Genomic DNA, 22,158 nt, shown 5'->3' on the forward strand with positions numbered 1-22,158 from the left:
CTTGCCGTGAAGATCAACAAATAAAGTCACTTCAGCTTCCTATTAACACAGGAAAGTTTTAAAAAAAAATATGAACGTTGCCACTTCCTGTTAGTGGCAAAAGGCAACTTGAGCTGACCATCCTCGCCTTGACTCAAGGATCAAGCGAGTTCCTACAGCATCAACACGAGCTCACATCATGCCTTCATCACCACAGGGAGCTGAATCCTCGTGAAGGAGGAGCAGATGTCCCTCAGCATGGTAAGTCACATTTTATATATCATTGCCTCTTCTCAGTCGTGCCGCCGAGTTTCTTATATGGAAGACAGCTTAAGCCCAGCATTCTTTAATTAGGGGACCACTGTATCATCGCTAACATCTGCACTGCACACATGTAAAACCCCTGGTGCACAAGCTGAACACGATGCCAGAAGAGCTAAAGCATGGTAGGAAATAGTTTAGTCCCAGCAGAAGCCCTGGCCCATCTAGCACTTGCTCTGAGTGAGGCAGAGCCAATTAACCCTTTGCTCTGCAGCTTGGGAGAAGAGCCATGATGATTCACTTGGATATTCACTTCCTGCACCACCCTGCTGGGGACAGAGACATTCGTAAGGAAGAATAAAAAAAAAATAAAAATTAAAGACTTCCAGGAAAATAAGGACGAGGATAATTTTACCCATCTACAGCAGCCAAGCTTGGCTGGTTGGAGATCCTCATCTGTGCAGTTCACTGCCTCCTCTCCCCAGGACACCTGCTCTCCTCTGATCTCATCCCTGAGTCACTATGGGCTTTTTTCCTCTTGAAATATTATGTGGCAAGTTTTGGCCAGGAACTATTTGATCCTGGGACAACTTTCACTCCTGAATACATAGCAGCAAGAGGCAGAGGGGCAGATCCCTCCTTTTTGGGATGTTTGGGATCCATAATTAGGTTAGTAAGACTTCAGTGGCTGAAGATGAACTGACAGGTGCAAACCACCCCCTGTCTAAGCCCTGCTCCACAAAGCTGCGTCCTGACAGATGTGGGATTAAATCCCCCTGCATCCGAGTCCATGAAATACCGCAGGGAGAGCTGGAACCAGGCACTCCTTCAATATAAAACTGTGTAACACAGGAGTTCCTGCTTCTTAACAGAGCTGCAAAGTCAAATCCAAAGCATTTTTATTCAGTAAAAGTCCCACAAAAGGAAGGGCTGCATCAGGAAGCTAGAACGAAGAATCTCACTTGTGTCAAGCCAAATTGCTGCCAGTTTCATACCCTTTATTTCTTATCTTAACAAATGAACCACAACACCACAAAAAGGAGAAGCCAAAGCTGCAACAGAAGGATCACCTACAACTCATATTATCCATCCTTTCAGCAGCCAATATGCTCCATAATCTCATCAGTCCGATCGTATCACAGCAACAAAGGCTTTACACACACTGAGATAAAATTATACCATAACTGGAATTAAATATCTGAGTCATTGAGGGGCTCTATGGAACAACTAATGAATAGAAAAAACAATTGGAAACAGTTAAGTTTTTGCTGAACCAAACCAAAAAGGAAAAATAAAAGAGACAGCTCTGCCTAAGGCAGAGAGAGAGGCCAGACGTGAAATACACACACACACATTTCTAATTCATAATTTTTGAGGAAGTAACAGAAAGAGACAGTATAAGACACCCTCAGCTATAGCATTTCTTTAACATATCCTGTTACATGAAGGAATTTCCTCTTTTTGTTCCAAAAAGGGAAACCAGTGCCTCCTGCTTTCAACACATTAAAGATCTGCTTTGGCTTTGGTAACAGCACAATGTCAGCAGTTCAAGAGCACGTTCCTCATTTCAATTCTCCAAAGCAGAGCCTTTGGATTTCCCTGATGCAGTTTGGAAAGATGTTTGATTAAGCTGCAATCTGGCCTTTTTAACGGGAGCAGTGTGCTGCCAGGACTGACTGCCAGCTCCAGCCACCAGCAGCTCTCCAGGGAAGTCACAAAGTTAGCAGTGGGAAGCAGAGAGGAAGCGCTTCCCTTATGGGAGAAATCTGGATTAATTTGGGTAACAAACCTCCAGCATTGCCAAAGCAGGACTAGAATGAAGAAGGCAGTAATAAGCTATATGCCTTACTGACCCTTTTTCCCTGAAGAGAGAGGGATAGCAGGAAAACGACATAAATTTAGAAGTTAAATAACAAACTCTCAACATCTTACCATGACAGGCTGAGACCAATTAAAGTTATTTGTTGTGGTGCAGCAATAATAAGGAGGTAATTGTGTTTTGTCGTGTTAGAACACGACTCCGACACACTGATTCCTTTGAAATACAACACTGCTGCATCTCCTCTGCCTCGTCCTTCAGCCAGGAAAGAGAAGCTGCCAACTTCAGGGGAAGACACATGTAAAGGAGCAGGGAAAACCCCAGCCTCAAGTGCTGTGGAACTGTTCTCCATTAGGAAAAAAGGCTTCTGCACATTTGGTGGAAACCACTGCTGGCAGGAACTGGAGGTTGTTTACTGGCTGGAGAGGAAGGAAGGAGTTAAACCATTAACGTGACAACTGCAAAACAGCTGATTTTCCCTCAACTGGTCCTTACTTCAAGTCCTACAGCCCTCACACAGAACCACATCTTCAGAAAATGGACAACTTTGACTTCAAAAGTCTTACAAACACACAAAATTGTCCTTTGAATCCAGATTTTAGAAGAACTACTGCTGGTTTCCCATTATTTTGCCTGGAAATCTGGGCTGGCTGTCCTGCAATCTCCTGCCCGGTGCAAAACACCTTCTGGGGCTGGAAGAAAGTCACTCTTCACGGCAGTGTACAGACTGCCTCAGCTGCAGCCTTAGAAATCAAAAGTCATCTGCTAATTTTTAAATGTCAACCTTTAGAATCAGCTGTTTAATCTCTATTTACTGTGGGAATAGAAGAATAGGTCATACAATGACTGTGTCATCTGGCTTTTCAGCAAATATAGAATACATTCAGTATTTCTTGAGCTTCCCTTTAGCACTACTGGAGTGTTAAACCTGGAACTTCTGACAAGCTGGAATCATTTAATATGTTTTTTTTATTTCTCAAGTCCTTTAGAGCACCTTCAACTCTGCTGACCACATTCCTAGACATGATTTTCCACTCCCAGTTGCTATTCCTTCATTTGATATATATTTATCTACAGATCTGTAAGTCTTTCGCGTTAGCCAGCCCAGGCATGCCAGTACTGTGACTTTTTGCTGCCTCTCCAACAGCTCTAAAGCTTCCATTAACATTTTTGTTTTCTATGCATTTGTGCTGCCTCAAAGTATAGAAAATTTACAACGTTTAAGTCTTCTCCTTTGCAACCACTAGAGATAAGGTCTGGCCACCAGCCTTGTATTTGAAAGGAAGGGGCTTTGACTTGGTCATTTCACCCCGCTGACCCAAATGTCAAAATTTTCCTCAGTGCTCCCACTTGCAGGATTGATCACTCAGCCTTAATTCTACAGGCATTTCTTCATTCGGTTAATGAAGAGCAGGAACATATTTGTGCACTCTAGGGAAATTCACTTTGCTTTTGCGCCATAAACTTTCCCAAATCCATGGGGGATAGTGAAAGTGTTCTCTGCAGAACAGTTACAGTTGGAATAAAACACAGGCATTCCCAGGTGGCAATACAGACACACACCTGTTATGGAGGAAACAAAAGTGTAGCTGAGATGTCCAGCCCCACAGAATCAGGGGGTTTAACACGGCTGTGCAGAGAGATACATCCCAAATTTTCTTCCCCCACACATAAGCAAGAAAAGAAAAGCCTTTTGTTCCAAGCAGACCTCACCAGATCGTGATTGTAAAAGCAGCGCTGGATGCTCCAAACCCCCACAGCATGATTCAAACCACAGCAATCCCCTCTTGTCATCCTAAGGATCTTTCAGCAAGCCCACGGTGCTGCCATGGATCAGCCTTTCCCGCCTCCCTGTCTCCCGGATGGAGCACAGGTGCAGGAGCTTCCTGCGGAACTGCTCACCGCGAGCAGATGGACAAAACCCTAACGCTGCTCCTACAGCTCCCCATAAAGCAAGCAGCCATGTGAAAACCAGGCTGCTTCTCCACATGCAAAAAGCAATTACGTTGAAAACACACGAAGAGCCCTGCGAGGTCCAGATCAAAAGCCAGAGACATGGGAGGCAAGAGAAAAGACTGATCAAATTCACTGCACTTTTCCCAGCTTAAGGATCAGAAATGGAGCGTTCTGGCTCATAAATTCTACTTCCAGCAAATTCAAGCCTAAATCCCCTGAAGGCAATAAGGAAAAGGCAATCAACAACAACTCTAACCACTTCACAGATGCTCCTGTTTAGTTTATACAGCACTTCTTACAGCATTCAAATGGGTAAAATGGGATTTCAACGCAGGGGGGCTGACGGCAGCAGGCAGGATTCCTCGGTGAAGATACCAAGGGCAAAGGAAGTTCTGAGAAGCATCATATTGGTTATGATGAGTGAACTCAGCGTGCTCAGCCTTTGCTCATTTTAATCTGCCAGTATGCAGGCTTGGCTAAACTGAACATCCTGCATCTACAGTGCCTTAAAAATCCACAGGAACCACAAATGAGAGGGGAAACGAACAAACTGATGCGTTCCCTGGGAGGCCATGAAAAAACTAATCACTATTTGTTTCCAACTGCTGTTCCGCTTCCTGAGCCAAATGTTTCCAAGTCAGCTGTGGTGGCTGAGGAGTGACCGGTTAGAGCTGGAAAGTTGTCGATTTAAAATTGCAGCTCGAACACTTTCAAACTCCTTAACATCTTTTATAGTTCCAGGACCACCTGTTCAAAAAACCAGGGCCCTCTGATGACATGACACGTGCCCTCAGCCCACATTTTCCAATGAAAGCAATCAGCTCAGGGAGGAAACACTTAAGACTACCCTGTTCTTCTGCTTTCACCCCAAAAAGATGGGAGTTGTGCTGGAGAAGAGACACACAAAGGGCATGGGCTCCCTCCCTCAAAGCATCAAGGTCATCACTCCCATCTTCAGGAAGGGAGTGAGGAGCTTCCAGACTCCTTGTCCCACTCTGCAGCATCCCTCCTGATTTACAGTGCAAGATGATCTCCATCTCCAGTGCTCCAGGAGATGACAAAGGAGAAAGAACCATTTGACTCCAGGATAATGGAACACTAACCCAAGTCTTCTCCACCTTGTAGACGCAGTTACCAACTCAGATTTGAACAGCATGGGGCATTCAAGACAAAAGTCACTGGGAATTTTTTTTTTCACTGCGTGAAAGAGTCAACAGTGCAGAGATTCTGTTTGACAGAGCATCCTACTGTGAGACACACAATGTGTGCATTGTGCAAACCGCTCTCCTGCAGAGCTCAGAAAACAAGGAAGGCTTGGAAAAAATACCCACAATAACTGCAGCCCTTGATACCTCCTGGTACTTTACTGTGCTTGTGGTTCTTCCTCTACAGGCACCATGTTCACAGAGCCATGGTGAGAATGTCTCCACACAAATGCTTTTCAGTTTTGGACAATACAGTGCTGCTTCTCCTGAAAGAAAGGTACCGACTCTACCCAAGTATTTAAGCACAGCCCTGCCTTAAAACCTGAATTCTCAGGACAAGTGAGACTCCAGAGGATAGTTCAGAGCAGAAACACATTTTTCACTATTTCTAACATCATAGCAAAAGATCCCCAACATCTTCTAAAAGGCAGCATTTCCCCTCCTTCCTCCGAGCTTACAGAACCCATCACCCAGGGAAACGAATTGTACTGAAGGAGAAAACAATAATCTCCTTATGTTTTGGGTGTTCGTTTCCCTTTCCAAGATTTTCACCCCTCGCTCCTCTCGGAGGCAGTTTTGCTTCGCTTTGCTTGCTTAAAACATTCATTATAAGTCATCTAGGCCAGGAAAGGATTAGAGGAGCCCTGGCAGAAGTTGCAGAATGCAAGGCTGTTAGGTCAGAGAAATGAGACTTTCAGAGGCATAAACAGCAATCCACCACAAAACCACCACTCATGCTTTGGAAACTATTCCTCTCTCTATAAATTTTAAGCAGGTGCATATTAAGAAAAATGAATCATGTACAGGAATGCAAAACAGCATCTCTTCATAAAAAAGAATGAAGCCTACCTGTCCACTCCCACACCAGTGTAATCAGCATTTCCAGGTGAGATTGGCATTAATGACTTACCCCAGGTGCAAGGAGGAGCTGCTCCAGCAGCACAACCAGACTGCTTCCCAAAATGAGATCCCAGTCTTGTGCTCTGGCCATGCTTCACCTCTAAAGGCAGCAGCAGAAGCACTGCTGCTGGAACTAATTAAAGGCAAATTGGTAGAACTAGGGGCCATGACGTGAGAAAATATCCTGCATAGCATCCAAGAAAGCCACCAGATAATCCAAAAGGCTGTTTAAGAGCCTGGCTGTCAGAAATCTTGGAATCTGCCAGGTCCATTGCAAGCAGTTGCTTGTTCCCTCATCCCCTTCATTTCTTCACCTTAATTAGCTACAGCATTTCATACCCAGTGCCTCAGTCCAAACAGCCACCTCGGAAATCCTTACTTCCACACAAGGATCAAAACCTACAGATCCTGAAGGATTTATTAAATCTACCAAGTGGCTGACATTTGAAATGCCTCTTTTCCTCCAAAGGTAGCAAAGCCAGAATGCTTCCACAGCAGTTCAAGTGGTTCCACAAGAAGCACAGGTCCTAAGAGTTTGTGTGGTTGCAGCATTTTCCCAAAGATCAGGTGTTTATTCTCTGCTTCCCCAGCCCTTTGGGAATTGTTTTACACCTGGAAATCTCCCCCATGGCAGGAGGATGGAACAGGATGAGTTTTAAGGCCCCTCCAACACAAACCATTCAGGGATTCTCTGAGATGATTCCATGACCAGATGGGCTGAAGCTGTGGAGTACATGGACAGAATTAATTCTCTCACTGCCAATACAAACGTGTTCTGGAACCAAATCCAACACAGAAGAGATTTCTGTCACTTCAGGTTGCACATTGGTTAACAAATACATCAAAATCCAGGTGATTCACATGCCTCAAAAGAACATTAACTGCCCCAAATCCCAAGCCAGTTCCATATGCAGGTATCTAACTGGGGCTTAGTAAAGGATTTAAAAAAAAAAAAAAAAAAGACAAGTTAGGTGTCTACAACATCCATTAATGCTGTAATTAGATTCTGTGTTCAGAATCACCACGAGTCTCCACCAGCCAGTTACAAAAGGAACAGCTTTGCTGAAAGCCCCATCCCACATTCCGTCAGGGAACTGTCCCAATCAAGGGCAGAGGGCCCCTTCCAGCCCTCTGGGAAGCCCAGCACACCCCACACACTGTTCTACAGGCACAACCAGCAGTCTCTGGGCTTCCCCTACCCACATTCCTCACCAAGCATGCCTGTAGCAGCCCCTCCAACCTCACCAACAGAGAAATCTCATTTTCTTCACACTCTTTGAGCCACCTGCTCCTTCCCAGCAGTGCCAGGCACAGGGGAACATTATGTGTGTACATAATTCACCTTTCCAAAAGGCCAGGCTGGCTCTGGTTTTCCTGACAATTCACCTCTCAGGCAGCAGAAAGTGAGATTGCAAAGGCACCTCACTCAAAATCATAACTTCCCATTTTCCAGCAATCCTTCTAGAAAACATCACTCTTGGTTGTTGCAGTTGCTCCCCCACCTCCCTAATAATTAGTTTTTACCTCAATAGCAGATGCAGCTGCTTTCTTGTAAAAGCCCAGAGTTGAAAGATGACTTCTTTTCCCTTGCCATCACCCATTGTGTAGGAAAACAGACAATATCCCATTGTTCCCTGTACAACACTCCGAGCTGTACTTTCTGCTCTGAACACACTGAAACTCTACTTGAGGCTGCAGCAATTTCCATGCAGGAGGCAAAGGAGAGTCTTGTATCTGATCTAATACAGGATAAATCAATGTGCACTCATTTACTGTTTATAGCTCCCATCAGCTCAAGGAGAGGCACTGTCCTAGAGTTTCAAGGCTATCCACGCTACCTTTGTAGATGGAAAACAGACACTGCACTCGGGAGATATTTTGAGAACTCCATTCAAACATTTCCCAGGAGTTCAGGAGGGATGGGAAATCACTAAACCCTGGCAGGTTCTCATCACTGTCAGTGCAGGATTTTGGGAAAGGCCATGCCAGGTTCACATCTCCCTTCTTGCCTCCTACAGAAATTCAGTTTCCTGTTAGTCACTCCCCTCAGGCAGCTGCTGGGGAGCTTAATTGGAGTTTGCATGGAGATGCTCAGATAAGATGTGCTAGGGAAGGGCAGCGTCACATTCATTACTGTGGATTCAGGTGATTCAATAGCTTCTCCCTGGCTCCTTCAGCTGCTGCAGCTAGAATGAAAAATTATCCAGCCCCTACACAGCGCAGTCAGAAAACCGTCAGCACCACAGGAACCACATTTTTCTGGATGTGGTCTGAATTCTTGTCAACTTTGCAGGATTCTGTGGGGGCTGCACATGGGAGCTCCCTGTATCCCAGCACAAGCCAAGCAAGGCAGAGTTTAGTATTCCTCCCCATGCAAGTATTTTCTCTCGTTAAATGCTTAAGAGCTGGAGGATTTGGGAGATTAATTTTTGCAGCTGGACATTTTCTTTAAGAATGTAATTTTCCACACAGTTTTCTCCTTTAGCTTTCTTTTATTCTAACCCCAAGACACCCACTTACCCAGGAGAGGACTCTCCTGCAAGGTTTGGAAAGGAATTCACTCCTGCACTTCAGTCCTTTCTTTTTACATCTGCTACAGGCTTGCTTTCAGAAAACCCTGTTTCTACTTATTTCAACCCAGAAACTTGTCTCCAGTTCCAGGCAATCAATGCTAAGAATCCAAAACTAAAAATTCATTTATCCAAAGACCTGACTGGAACAAAGCCACACCATGGATAGTTTTTTTTAAAATTTAAAAGCACAAGAAGTTCCTTAAAAAAACATGAGAGCTGATACACTGAGCCACACAGCACTTAGTGACATGGTTGTGACAGGCTGGAGAACGGACTGAAATTTAGAGGAGTTTGTGCACACAGAAACACAAAGCAAGAGTGAGACTTCATTATTACCAACCTCGAACATGTGACTGAACAAGGGGTAGCTACAGCCACTTTGTCTTTCCCTCAGTGTCACCTGGAAAAGGATGGTGGGTCCTTCACGGCAAACAGTCCCAGCCTGTTCTGGGGACACACTTCAGCAAAAGTTTTGTGTTTAACCTGCCATTGAATCCCTTGGAGTTGATGATAGTCAGGCGCAGTAACAAGGGAGCTGTTCCTCCAAATTGTGGCTGAATATTCAATTATGAGAGTTTAGGCAAAGGGAAGACAAAGCCAGAAGGAAACAGCCTCCTGACATTCCCTGTCCCCGTGTCCTCATCATCACCCTGGCAGGCTCTTTCTCCCCTGACAAGGACTTCTCACACACTCTTTTTGCCTGGAAAAGAAAAGCTTCTGACTGCAAATGTGACATCACACAGTTCTGCTAATGCCATTTCAGTCCTCAGCAGCCAAGCGGAGACAGAGCAGAGGGGACATACTCGATTCCTCACAGCCTCCACGAGATACAACAAATTTCACAGCAGATTTTCTGTGCAGGCGAAGACCACACGTCCTGGTTTTTAAACAAGCTTACTTTTGCCAGTGCTGGTGTCCGCATGCTCTCTCCCTGATTTAAGCTTCCCGCTTCCCAGAGATAAACGTGCCTTTCAAGTTGTTGATGCCAGCCTACCCCTCCTAATCCTTCATCTCACCCTGACTTCAGAAGGTTCTGTATCATTCCCTATCTCTTCCACAGCATAAGCTTTATATTTCTGCAGCAAATCCAACTTTAACAGTGATTAAAACATACGGCAAAATAAGAGACATTTCATTTGAAGGATCCCAGGAAATGAGTTCCCAAAAATCACACAGCAATCTTCTAAGAAGCACAAAATTGGTCCCTAAACAACTTCCCTGTATTTCAATGTGAAAATTTTATTTATTAATACATTCATTCTCATGCCTGTGCTTTAACACAGTCGTGCTGGCTTCAAGCAATTGTTAAGCCTCACCCAACTTCTTCTTTGAAGGGACGGGAGGCGGGGGAATGAAAGAGGGAAGAGTGATTAAAATTAGTCACAAGGAATCCTATAAATACACCCGTGGACCGAGGAAGAAATCTCTCTTCTATTTAACTTAAAAATAGAGAGCTAAACTTTAAAAGACAAACAGATGGGATGAAGCAAGGATAAAAGAGAGCTTAGAGAAAGTCAACTGGGCAATTTAGTCAGGGACCTGCATTGTGGGGTGGCAGAGGAGGAGGAGGGAGGAAGAATCTTGATTATCTGAAACTAATTCCTGACTTGGGAAGTCAAGAAGGAGAAAATTAAGGGAACCCATCTTATTGCAAGAGGAATCTAATCTCAGAGGCAGTATGGCACAGAGGCCTAATGTGGAAAAAAAGGGATGCCTGGCCAGGAAATGATGCATTTGTTCCAAATGTGCAACCTGTGGCAGCAAGGGCTGGAACAGGATCACAAGACCTGAGTGTGTCTGCACCTGCAATGTCAACTGGAAGTCACAGGGATGTGCTGGACAAAACTGCTCAGGTACATCCAGAGAGGTGTAACACCAACCAGAAACTAACTGAACACGCTCAGACACATCTGCTGGCCACATCCAACCTGCTGCAGGGTGAGGGCTTTAATGAAGACACACACTGAGGAGACATCCAAGCTTCTGAGCTATGGTGGCTGTTGTTTTCCCCCTCCCAGTGTTCACAGGCTGGCTATGCCCCACTAAACAGCTGGGGCCAACATGAATATGTTGTCTAAAAATACTCCAGGTTCTTTGACACGAACACAATGAAAATGTGGAAGCGATTTATCAACACTTCCCTTCTCGCAAAAATCAGAACGTAAACTAGAAACGGGCAAAACAAAAGTCACAAAGGGCAGATGTTTATGGTGCTAGGAGAATGCCACATGAGATAACTGCAGTGGGACAGTGCCAAGGGAAGGAGACACTCTGGGACAACGTGCAGGAAAGGGCTTAATGTCACAGGTTACTACAGGGAAACCCCAAAATTGTGTGTTAGAAACAACACGGGTAAGGCCCGTCTAGCGCCCGCGGTGTCACAGGAAGCTGTGAGCAACAAGCAGCACAACAAGCAACTTCCTGACCTGGTTTTATCAGGCAGCCCCGGGACACTGAGCGACGGCTCTGGGAGTTTCACCGGGAAGAGCAGCCACCCCAAAGAGACAAACACCGGGCGGGGAATGACAAAGTGCTCTTACTTTCGTTAGGCAGCTCCTCCCGCTCCAGGTCATCCAGAGGGGCTGAGGTGCTGCTCCCGCTGTCGTCCAGGGTGAGGATGAGGGGAACGTCATCGTCCATGCTCACAGCCATGCCGTCCCTTCTGAGGCTCCTGCTGACGGAGCTTTAAACAACGCTTTTTGCAGTTCCACTTGGGAAACGCTTGTGTCAGAACCTCTGCCTGGAAAGTCGTCCCCCGGGGCTGTCTGCTGGACACACGGACACAACAGTGCGCGCACCCATCTCCGGACACCAGAGCTCCAGAAAGGACCGAGTTACTTGCTTCCCAAAAGCAGCGCAGGGTACCGGACTCGATGGATTTATGCCAAAGCTCAATTCACAAAGCGAGGCCGGGGCTGCCTATCCCAGCCGGCGCACGGCTCGCAGGACAGCAGGGACGCAGGAGAAACTGATCCTTGGCAAGCTCCTGACCCCTCGGCACCAGGAGCAGCGGCCGTGACGCATCCCGGGCCAGCATGGCGCTAAGTGTCCCCGTCACACATGGCTCTGTCCCCCGCCGTGCCCAAGCGCCTGGACCGCAGCTGGGGAGGCGAACGCGGGAGCACCGGAGGCCGCCTGGAGTCCGCACACATGAAGCTCCCGGAGGCGTTTTCTTAACTGCGCGATGCCACAAGGTCACGGATTTCTCTAAAAGGTGATGGAAAAGAAAAATGAAGCAGGCCCAGGACAGCGCCACGGGGACAATCCACAGCCAGTGTCCCTGTCCAGAGAGAGGGACACCGGCATAGTGCTGTCACCGCGCTGGGGAGGCCCGGCCCGGCTCGGCGCCCCCTTCCCCCCCCCCCCCGCCCGCCCCCTCCTCCCACCCCTGGGTGAACCTACTCCTCACCAGCCCCCCGTGCCCGCGGCCCCCGGGCTCTCCAAACCCTCCCGGGACAGCCTAGCTTGGCCCGTCCCGGGACCCTCCGCGCCCCCCGGCCCGCCCCGGCCCCGCCGAACCGGCGCCCGCAGCGACGCGGCTCCTCCTCGCCCCGCCCCTCGCCTCCCATTGGCTGTCACAGCGCGAGCCCCGCCCCAAGAGGCGGTGCCTCCCCACGCCCGCCAATCCACGCGTCGTGCCCGCCCCCGCCCCCTGCGAGCGGCTCCGCGTTATTCCCGCCTCCCCTCCTCCCCTCACGCACTTCGCCTCGCCATTAGATAGAAGGGCTGTCCCTCAAGACAGACGGGGGTGCTGATTGGTCCGAGGCGGCGGGGGTGGGCCCCAGGGGAGGGGAGCACGAGTTGCCATTGGCTGCGCCGAGGCCCCGCCCCCGGGCCGGGGAGGAGCGGTCACCGGGCAACGGCGGGACGCGGGCGGGAGCGGCTGCGGACCCCTGAGGGGACCAGGCCCGGGACCCCAACCTGCTCCTGGGCTGGGACACCCCCTTTTCCCCGCTCCGGATGGAGACGTCCCTGTTCCCAGGCCCCGCTGGTTGTGGGAATGAGTCGGGCCCTGAGTGCAGTGCAGCCCAGCCCAGCCCCGAGCGCAGTAGGTGCCGTGAGGGGTATCCAGGAGCACTGGCTCTCATAAGGGTCCTGCAGGAGATTAAGCCTGTTAAGGTCAGGCTGCTGCCTCCGTCAAGTTATCACCTGGCTCCTGCCAGCTATGCTGGTTTTTGGAGTGCAGCTGCTCTGTCCCAATGCTCTGCTGATTTCAGTGGAAAGCAGCCCTGCAGCAACGCAACTTCAACCCCCGAGTAAGCAACAAGTCAAGGAGTCAGGGTGGAGTCAAAGGTGGAGAATGAGATTTATGTCAGTGCTGAGCAGGCAGAAAAATGAGAGCAGCAGCAGGGAGGAGCCCCAGCTTGATTCAGGCCTCTGTATCAACTCTGGCCTGAGCTAAGCACCAGTGACACCAGACAGGCTGGATCTGGACGTAGGAAATAACATTTCCTCCACCTCATTTTATTCAGATTTAATCTGGTTTTTTTCCACGTGAGCACCAGTTCCAGCATTAACAGAGCAGCTTTTGCTCTCATGCTGGGCTGCACAGCTCTGGCAGAACAAGAGGACAGGGCAGCAGTGAAGCATCAATGTGAGTGAGAATCACAGAACAAAATGCAAACAACCCATTTATACTTAACCAACGTTGTCCTCATGTGTAAATAGCAAGGAAATGTCAGTTCTGACCTCCTGGAAACCCTTGGTGACAACCTGGGCCAGTGTGGGACAGAAAAGTGTGGCTCATGTGATGGGCTCTAGTTTCCTCCACTGATTCCTTGGAATCTGAGCACAGCAGTGGGGGTAAAGTGGCCAATCCTGGCCACACAGGCCACTGTCAACTTGATTTTCAGATAAAATCTCTCTTCATTTTAAGAGGCTTCATCTTTCAAGGACTCCAGCTCTCCCAAGATTGCGCTGTTTCAGTTTTCTGCTGCTTAGATTCCGGGGCAGTTCCCCCAGTTTGCTGACGACTCGCCCCACTGGATCGTGCTCATCCACCTACTGCCGGGGAACGGTGTTCCTGCTTCTGTGTCAATCCTCAACCCTCTTGTCTCCATCTAGTGTCCAAATCACATCCGGACTCTCTCCCAGCCCAGTGAGACCAGCAGTCTTCACAGCTTGCACGTCATTGTGCCCACATCCCAAACACAGCTCATCAGGCTCGGACTGACATCAGCACTCCCAACCCCTTCTCTGAGAAGGCCACCATTGTTTCATGTCCCTCCAGTTTTACCCCAGGTGGAGAAGAGCTGCTGGACTGCCTCAATGGGAAGCATAGGGAGAGATCTGAGAGCTTGGAACTAATCACAACGATCCTTACCCACCTTCTCAGGTTTTAATAACATCAGGTTATTCTTGCTTCCTATCAGCCAAAGAAATAAGCAGAAATTCCAGTCAGTGCAGGCTCCTGGCTGGCTCCAGCTCCACGTGCTGGAGTGGTTCAAGGCCTGATACTGCTGCTGCTGAAGGTGCAATAAAATAATTTCTGAGGGCAGAATGATGCTCTTAACCTGGCTTGGTGTGGCCTTGGGTGAATTTGAGTGTTTCCCTCGGCGTGTTTGAGTGTTACAGGAGTTACTAAACTCTCCCAGTAACCTCAGCAGCTCCTCATCGCAGCCTCCCTCCCCAGCGAGCAGTGACTGCAAACCCCAAGTCACCCACCCCACGTCCTTTATCTGCCTCCATACAGACAGAGCTGCTCTTTCCCACCTCAGGAAAGGAAGCGGAGGAGCTTTGGAGGTGCTCAGATCACTCAGCAGCATCCCACAGATCCCAGATTTGCCTTGGAGCATTTATTTGGTGACACCATGGCACTGCTGTGAGCACCTCACAACCCTCAGCACCAGCCACACAATTATGTATCTGCTCAGCACCTCCTCATCACCACGAGCTGCCAAAATCCCTGTGCAGATCCTTCTCTGTCACAAACGCCATCCAGGCTAGGACCATCCCACTGCCAGCAGGACGCAGGGCAACGCTTTCCTCACCTCTGTGCTTGTCCTCCCTTGTCCTGCTTTGCCAGAGGAGTCCATAAGGTGTTGGTGACATGAAGCAAGGACAGCAGGGAGACACCAAGGCACATCCTGTGCCTAGAGGCAGAGGGAATGGTGCTCATTTCCTGGAGAAGGGAACCTTTTGGGGGGCCTCAGAGCAGCCTCTCAATACCTGCAAAGAGTAGGCGACCATGAGGGTTGGGCCAAGTTTTGTGCTCAGGTGCAGAATGAGAGAACAGACACAAAAATCAAACTAAAAAGGCTCTGACTGGATACAGGGAGAATGTTCACCCTGAGGACAGTGGAGCAGTGGGAAGGGGATCAGCAAGGCTGTGCAGCCTCTGTTCCTAGGGGTTTCCACCACCTGACTGGACCTGCCTTGAGCAGGTCGGACCAGGGATCTCCTGTACTTCCACAGGCACAAGCACAGGCAGGATGGAGCAGGACTGCTCTCACCATATGTGGTCAGCAAAGGTCCTCACACCTCAACTGCCCTAGCTACTCACCTGGGACCCCACCCCAGCAACACCCCCTGTTCTGGGAGCTCCATGGAGCTCAGCCCTGCCTGTCCCCATGGAGCTACGCTGTCCATGTACCCGCGCCTGGACTGCACTGTGGACACTCCTGTCTCCTGCTGCTCCAACCTCCCACTTGGATTTCCCAGACAGCAGAAACCTGCTGTGTTACCACACCTCCTCTGACAACCACTGGACATCAAGGGAAACAGCTGTTCCCACCAAGGCTATCCCACTCTGGTGCCGTGCAGTTGTGCCCTAAACAAGAAGGTCACTGCTCCCAGCACTGTGGTCACCTTTGGCTCCTGGCTTGTCTTCCAGCATGGAACAGCCCCATCCTTCATTTCCAGCCACGGAAAAGCCCAGGGTCCTTGTGGGCTTGGTCACAGGGAGGTCTCAGGTAGACTAAGGCTGTATGTACATCCAGAGGGTCATTTGGATCACTTCCAGGGGGGTCTGGGTTTGCAGCCACTTGCTGCCTTGGCATTCCTGAGCACAGGTGATCCAGACACGCTGCTGGACCGACCCCTCATCGGAGGGCCCTGGGGGGCAGCAGGGGTTGTCGGAGTGCTCTGGTTTTTCCACCTTTCTGTGCCGGGGCTGGAAGACAGGCAAATCCTGTCCATGGGGGCGCTCAGCCGGATGACAGACTGGGAACGTCCTCTGCCAGGAGCCCCCCAGCCTTTGGAGCAAGCATCGCTGCTGGGATGCCTCCAGCCACACAACTTCTCCTTGTGGACGGGCTCAGATGTGGCCGGAGGCACGGAGGCCGGTGGGTGGACGGCTCGCAGGGGAGGCCCCCTGCAGTGTGGGGAAAGGCCAGGCTGGTTTCGGGGGGCAGGCGGGGGGCTCCAGAGCAGCGTATGGAGCTTGGCTACATCTTCTTTCCTCATCCGTGGAGCTGCCCAGGCGGGACCCTGGGGCTTGGCACCAAACAGAGACTCGTCACAGAAGGACGGAGCGTGGCTTCGGGACCTCGGAGGGCGACAAGCGGAGAAACACGTGTTCGTTAGAGTGGGGGAAATCAGCAGGGGAGTGACCGAGAGCCGGCGGGGAAGCCGAGCCCGGGCTGGGGAAGTCGAGGGGCTCCGTAGGGCGCCCCGGGGACACCGACGCGTAGTGAGCCCCGAAACCCGGGGCAGCGGGGATCCGAGCCGAGGGAGCGTCCCGAGCCGCCGCTCACCTGCACTGACTCCCGGGCCGGGACGTGCCGGCAGCGGGAGCCGCCGGAGCCGCCCAGGGCGGCGGGAAGGCGGGAGGCGGCGGGCGGGCCCCCGCGGGGCGGCCGAACAGCGACTCATCCACGAAGGACGGGCCGCACCCGGCGGCGGCCGCGGGGGCCACGCGGAGGGCGGGCGGCGGTCCGCTGCGGAGCCACGGCCCAGGGCCGGACCCGCCGCCCCGCATGGCCGCGGCCCCGGGGCGGGCGCGGGACGGGCCCGGCCCCTTCCGCCCCCTCACGTGGTTCCGCCGCCGGGACCGCCATGGCGCCGCCGCGCGCCCGCCGCCAGCCCCGCGGAGCGCCGGTACGGGGGCACGGGGGGACGGGGGGCGGCGGGGAGGGTTCCGAGCGAGGCGGGTCCCTGCACCCCGCGCCGCTACGCCCGGCACTAGGGTCCCCGGTCTCCATGTGCCGCTGCCCCCCGTGCCGGTATCCTTAGTGCCAATGTCCCCAGTGCCCGTATTCCTGGTACGGGTGTCTCCACTGCCGGTGTCCCCAGTACCCCTATCCCAGTGCCGATGTCCTGAGTACCAGTGTCTCGGTGCCGGTGTCCCCAGTGCCAATGTCCCCAGTACCCACAGTCCCCAGCACTGGTGCCCCTGCCTGCCATGCCAGCAGTGCAGAGCTGCAGTGCCCTGACAGCCATCACCACAGCCATGTTCCGCACTGTCCCCAGGTCCCTGTGACCCCACTGCCTGCCTTCCCTACCACGGCCGAGGAGGACGATGGCGCCGATGCTGAGCTCGACACTCAGGCCATGGTGCGGGCCCAGAACCAGAAGAAGAAGAAATCCGGGGGCTTCCAGTCCATGGGTGCGTGTGGGGCAGGGGACAGCTGTCCCTCGGACAGGGACTGTCCCCTCCTGCCCATGCCCCCTCACTTGTCTCTGTTCGCCTAGGCCTCAGCTACCCCGTCTTCAAGGGCATCATGAAGAAGGGCTACAAGGTGCCCACACCCATCCAGAGGAAGGTGAGCATGGGGAGCCCTGGGTCCCTGCCCGAGGGGGTGGCAGTGGGACAGTGATAGTGACGGTGGTGTCCCACAGACCATCCCCGCCATCCTGCGTGGCCGGGATGTGGTGGCGATGGCGCGGACAGGCAGCGGGAAGACGGCCTGTTTCCTCATCCCCATGTTCGAGCGGCTGAAGGCGCCCAGCCAGGCCGGGGCACGTGCCCTCATCCTCTCACCCACCCGGGAGCTGGCCCTGCAGACCCTCAAGTTCACCAAGGAGGTACAGGGGACAACGGGGCCAAGTGGCAACAATGAGGGCAATGGGTTTGGTTCTACATCCCACCAATATGTTTCTTCCTCACCCTACAGTTGGGCAAGTTCACTGGCTTGAAGACAGCCCTGATCCTGGGAGGAGACAAGTAAGCTGTCCCCATGTCCCCTCCAATCCCTGCTTCCTGAGCATCCCCAAAACCTGGTGAGGGGCCGAGCTGCCCAGTGCCACCGCAGTCTCCCCTTTCTCACAGGATGGAGGACCAGTTTGCTGCCCTGCACGAGAACCCTGACATGTGAGTGAGGTGAAGGAAGGGGACCTGGTGGGGAATGGCCACCAGCCATCCGGGGACATCACTGGTGTTTAGAGCCAGTGTGCCTGATGGGCATTCCTGGTGTTCCCTTGGAGCAGCCTCCTGTGGGACAACAGGATTTCTACTGTATCTTCTTTGGGTTGGATTTGGGACCTGCTCCCAGGATGGTGTGGGGACACTGTCTCCCCCTCAGCCTGGTCCTGTCACCACCTCTGTCCCCACAGAATCATAGCCACCCCTGGGCGCCTGGTGCACGTGGCAGTGGAGATGAAGCTGAAGCTGCACACCATGGAGTACGTGGTGTTCGACGAGGCTGACAGGTCCGCACGGGGGCACAGGGCGTCCCCAGGGCTGGCAGTGTCCCCACGTGGCTAAGATGCCCAGGGTGTGGCAAGGAGGGACCTGCCATGTCCCATATCCCCTCCCCTGCAGGCTCTTCGAGATGGGCTTTGCTGAGCAGCTCCAGGAGATCATCACCCGGCTCCCAGACTGCCACCAGACCGTGCTGTTCTCCGCCACGCTGCCCAAGCTGCTCGTCGAGTTTGCCCGGGCTGGTGAGGAACGGGGGGCAGGTGGCACTGGGGACAGGGACACAGCACAGTCCCTCAGCCAGGCCGAGCCCAGCACTGGGAAAACAGAGCTGGATTAACGCTGGGCCAAGTGGATGTCCCTAGCAGCACATGCCATATGTGACCCGTGTCCCGTGTGTCACCACAGGCCTCACTGAGCCAATGCTGATCCGCCTGGATGTGGAGTCCAAGCTGAGCGAGCAGCTCAAGGTGAGATGGGCTGGGGGAGTTCAAGATGGGCTTTGTGCCCCCCACCCCCTGCAAGCCACCTGCTCCTGAGGAGGGGACAAGGGTGGCACAGGGCTGAGCACTGCCCTCACGCTGCAGCTGGCGTTCTTCCATGTGCGTGGGGACGACAAACCAGCCGTGCTGCTCCACCTGCTCCGCAGTGTGGTGAAGCCCCAGGACCAGACTGTGGTCTTTGTGGCCACCAAGCACCACACGGAGTATCTGAAGGAGGTAAGTGGCATTTGGGGGTGCCCGTGTGGGGTCTGCAGCTGTGGCAGGTCCTGCTGGAATCTCTCCCTATGTTTCACTGTATTGAAGGAGAAATCCCAGAATATGTGATCGTGGAGGTGCTGCTCCACTCACTGCTCAGAGACGAGGGAGCACAGTGGGATTTGGAGGTCCAGGTGGCCACCCTGGAGTCTTTGGCCTTGTCTCTTTGCTGAGGGCACATGCCCAGGTGGGATCCAATCTCTCTTCCCCCCTTCCCAGCTGCTGACGGCGCAGGGCATCCGCTGCACCCACATTTACAGTTCTCTGGACCAGACTGCCCGCAAGATCAACATCGCCAAGTTCTCCCAGGGCAAGTGCCCAGTGCTGCTGGTCACCGACGTGGCCGCCCGGGGGCTGGATATCCCCATGCTGGACAATGTCATCAACTTCAGCTTCCCCGCCAGGGCCAAGCTGTTCCTGCATCGTGTTGGTGGGTGCTAGTGCCCTCACTGTGTTGTGACACTGGGGGACAGACTGGGGACAAAGCAGTGTCAGAGTGTTCCTGGTGTCCCAGCTGGACCGTGAGGGGTCTTGGAGGCAGGACTGGTACCTTCCTTTTAGGGCTCCCCCTTGCCCCTTCCCCAGCCACCCATAGTCTGTTGTTAGCCATGCCCCCATGGTAAATGTCACATGTGTAGACTCCCAGGGACACCAGTGAGTCCCTTGCTGGGGTGGGGACAGGCTGGGCTCGCTGGGTATGCTTTCCCACTCTCCTCTTGCCTTCGCCAGGCCGTGTGGCCCGAGCTGGCCGGAGTGGCACTGCCTACTCGCTGGTGGCTCCCGACGAGATGCCCTACGTGTTCGACCTCCACCTATTCCTGGGGCACCCGCTTGTCCTCGCTGGAGCCCAGGAGATGCCTGCTGGTGAGGGGTGGCTGGGTGGCCACTGGGGTGTTACCCTTGGCCAGAGCTGGAGTTTGTGGTCTTGTGGTGGGCCCTCACGTAGAGGGGTGATGGGGAAAATGGGGTGTTGGGGGCTGTGATACACCCTGTGTGTGGGGGATGCTGACTGAACAGTACCGAGCTCCCTGGGGCTGTCAGCTCTGCTCTGATAAATCCAGGGTGGGTGCTGGGGAGGTGACACGGTGTCCCCTGGGCTGCAGACGCTGGCGGGGTCCTGGGCCGTGTCCCCCAGAGCCTGGTGGATGACGAGGAGTGCCTGCTGCTGACGGACCACGAGGCCTCTCTGGAGCTGCGCAGCCTCCGCCGCGTTGCTGACAACGCCCACAAGCAGTACCTGCGCTCCCGGCCCGGCCCCTCGCCAGAGTCCATCAAGAGGGCCAAGGACCTGGATGTGTCCCAGCTGGGCATGCACCCACTCTTCAGTGAGTGCTGAGGGGATGCTGAGGGAGGGGACCCCATTCCCCTCCCCGGGGAACTGATCTGTGCCCCTCTCCCTGCCTGACCTCCCCAGGTGCTCGCTTCGAGGACACCGAGCTGGAGAGGCTGAAGTTTGTGGATAGCATTAAAACCTACAAGTCCAAGGCGGTGAGTTGAGACTCGTGGAGTGGGATGGGAGGGGAGGCCCAGGTGGCTCACTGGGGATCATGCGCCCACCCTGGGGACAGACCATCTTTGAGATCAACGCCACGTCCCGGACACCGGCCAGCACCGTGATGCGATCGAAGCGGCGCCACGACCATGCCCTGATTGAGAAGTTCCAGCGCGGGCAGCAGGAGAAGCGGGCAGCAGCACTTAAAGGGCAGGGGCTGTGCCTGGCCCCCTGCAAGACCCAGGATGGGGAAGGAGAGCAGGAAGATCTCCAGGTAATGGGGTCATGGATGCCGGAACTGCTGCAGAGCAGCCTTGGCCTGGTGCTAGCAGCACCAGGGCCTCCAGACTGTGCCGGCGCTTGGGGGCTGGTGCAGAGACTTGCAGGGATGTTGGGAGGGACGTGGCTCCCGAACCCCTCCACTGCCCCCCTCCAGAACGTGTTTCTCCAACATGGGGGCCAGAAGCGAAAACGGGGCCGAGGGGGAGAAGACGGTCCCAGCAAAAAGCCGCAGCAGCTGGCACAGCAGGATGAGGACTTCTACATCCCATACCGGCCCAAGGACTTTGAGAGTGAGCGGGGGTAAGTCTGGGGGGGCTCCTGCTGCTGTCCCATCCCAGCCTGTGTGGGGGCTGCTCTCATCACCCCCCTTTGCAGGCTGAGCGTGGGCGGCGAGGGCAGCGCCTTTGAGCAGCAGGCGGCCGGGGCCGTGCTGGATCTCATGGGTGATGAGAACCACAACCTCAACAAGAGCAAACAGTTGCTCAAGTGGTGAGTGGGGTTTACCCGTGGGCTGGAGGGAGAATCAGGGCTGGGGGTGCCACTGCTCAGTGCCACCGCCCTCCTGTCTCTCGCAGGGACCGCAAGAAGAAGCGGTTTGTGGGGCAGACGGGCCAGGAGGACAAGAAGAAGGTGCGGACAGAGAGTGGGCGCTACATCAGCAGCTCCTACAAGAGCAACCTGTATCCTGCTATGGGCACTGCTGCCTGCCTGGGCTGGGGGCTGCGGGAGTGGGGCTGGACCCCCGTGTCAGGGATCCATCCCCTGCCAGGGCAGCAGCTGGGGAAGGGAGCACAGTCAGACACCACAGCACAGGGTCAGGTGAGGAGTCACCACATGTTCCCTTAACCCACCCGTCCCAGCTATGAGAAGTGGAAGCAGAAGTACAAGGTTGACGAGCGGGATGAGGATGAGGAAGGGCCACGCAGCAGGGAGCAGTTCAGAGGGAAGCACAGGCGTGGGCACGGTGAGTACCTGCAGCAAGCAACAGAGCCCTGCATTGTCCCCCTCAGCCTGGCTCTGTCCCCTGCCCTGAGCACAGCCACGTCCCCCCGCAGGGCCCACGCAGCCCCCGGCGCAGGGCAGGGTGCGCTCGGAGCTGAAGAACAAGCAGCAGATCCTGAAGCAGCGCAAGAAGGCGGCCAAGCAGCGCTTCCTGCAGAGCGGGGGCCTGAAGCGCCTCAAGGCCAGGAACCGGCAGCGCGTGCAGGAGCTGCGGCAAATGGCCTTCGGGCGCCGGGCGGGCGCTGCCAAGAAGGGCAAGCTGAGGAAGAGGATGTAGGGGACATGCCCCCCATGCCTGGGCTGGGAGTTGGGGAAGGGGACAGTAAATATTGGCTGGTTTTGCATCCTGACTTC

General features: G+C 53.4%; 3 protein-coding genes across 7 annotated transcripts in view; 1 reads left to right on the forward strand and 2 right to left on the reverse strand.

Moving 5' to 3' along the window:
• The window catches only part of TPCN1 (two pore segment channel 1), a 42,376-nt gene extending 30,097 nt beyond the window's left edge, over nucleotides 1–12,279 (reverse strand). For 2 of the 5 annotated variants that reach the window (XM_032128417.1, XM_032128411.1), the window contains exons 1-2: nucleotides 12,213–12,279; nucleotides 11,234–11,900 (exon numbers count right to left, since the gene is read on the reverse strand). In XM_032128417.1, the coding sequence (XP_031984308.1) occupies nucleotides 11,234–11,326 (93 nt within the window). In that variant the 5' untranslated portion in view covers nucleotides 11,327–11,900; nucleotides 12,213–12,279. The other 3 variants (XM_032128412.1, XM_032128414.1, XM_032128418.1) reach the window with 3 other exon arrangements.
• A 1,803-nt stretch (nucleotides 12,280–14,082) lies between these two features.
• On the reverse strand, nucleotides 14,083–16,611 carry RITA1 (RBPJ interacting and tubulin associated 1). Its single transcript, XM_032128336.1, has 2 exons — nucleotides 16,388–16,611; nucleotides 14,083–16,179 (listed from the first exon to the last, which is right to left on the reverse strand). Exons 1-2 carry the CDS (start codon nucleotides 16,609–16,611, stop codon nucleotides 15,645–15,647), a joined length of 759 nt encoding a protein of 252 aa, XP_031984227.1. The 3' UTR covers nucleotides 14,083–15,644.
• A 36-nt stretch (nucleotides 16,612–16,647) lies between these two features.
• Nucleotides 16,648–22,154, forward strand: DDX54 (DEAD-box helicase 54). The gene is made up of 20 exons (XM_032128410.1): nucleotides 16,648–16,730; nucleotides 17,103–17,238; nucleotides 17,325–17,395; nucleotides 17,472–17,657; nucleotides 17,747–17,796; nucleotides 17,902–17,943; nucleotides 18,186–18,281; nucleotides 18,394–18,515; nucleotides 18,679–18,740; nucleotides 18,858–18,989; nucleotides 19,248–19,458; nucleotides 19,758–19,892; nucleotides 20,132–20,353; nucleotides 20,443–20,516; nucleotides 20,597–20,794; nucleotides 20,957–21,102; nucleotides 21,178–21,291; nucleotides 21,378–21,482; nucleotides 21,663–21,766; nucleotides 21,858–22,154. Exons 1-20 carry the CDS (start codon nucleotides 16,689–16,691, stop codon nucleotides 22,079–22,081), a joined length of 2,472 nt encoding a protein of 823 aa, XP_031984301.1. The 5' UTR covers nucleotides 16,648–16,688; the 3' UTR covers nucleotides 22,082–22,154.
• Nucleotides 22,155–22,158: the final 4 nt, after the last annotated feature.

Source organism: Corvus moneduloides, chromosome 18 (assembly GCF_009650955.1).
Source record: "Corvus moneduloides isolate bCorMon1 chromosome 18, bCorMon1.pri, whole genome shotgun sequence".
In the NCBI taxonomy this organism is placed as follows: Eukaryota; Metazoa; Chordata; class Aves; order Passeriformes; family Corvidae; genus Corvus; species Corvus moneduloides.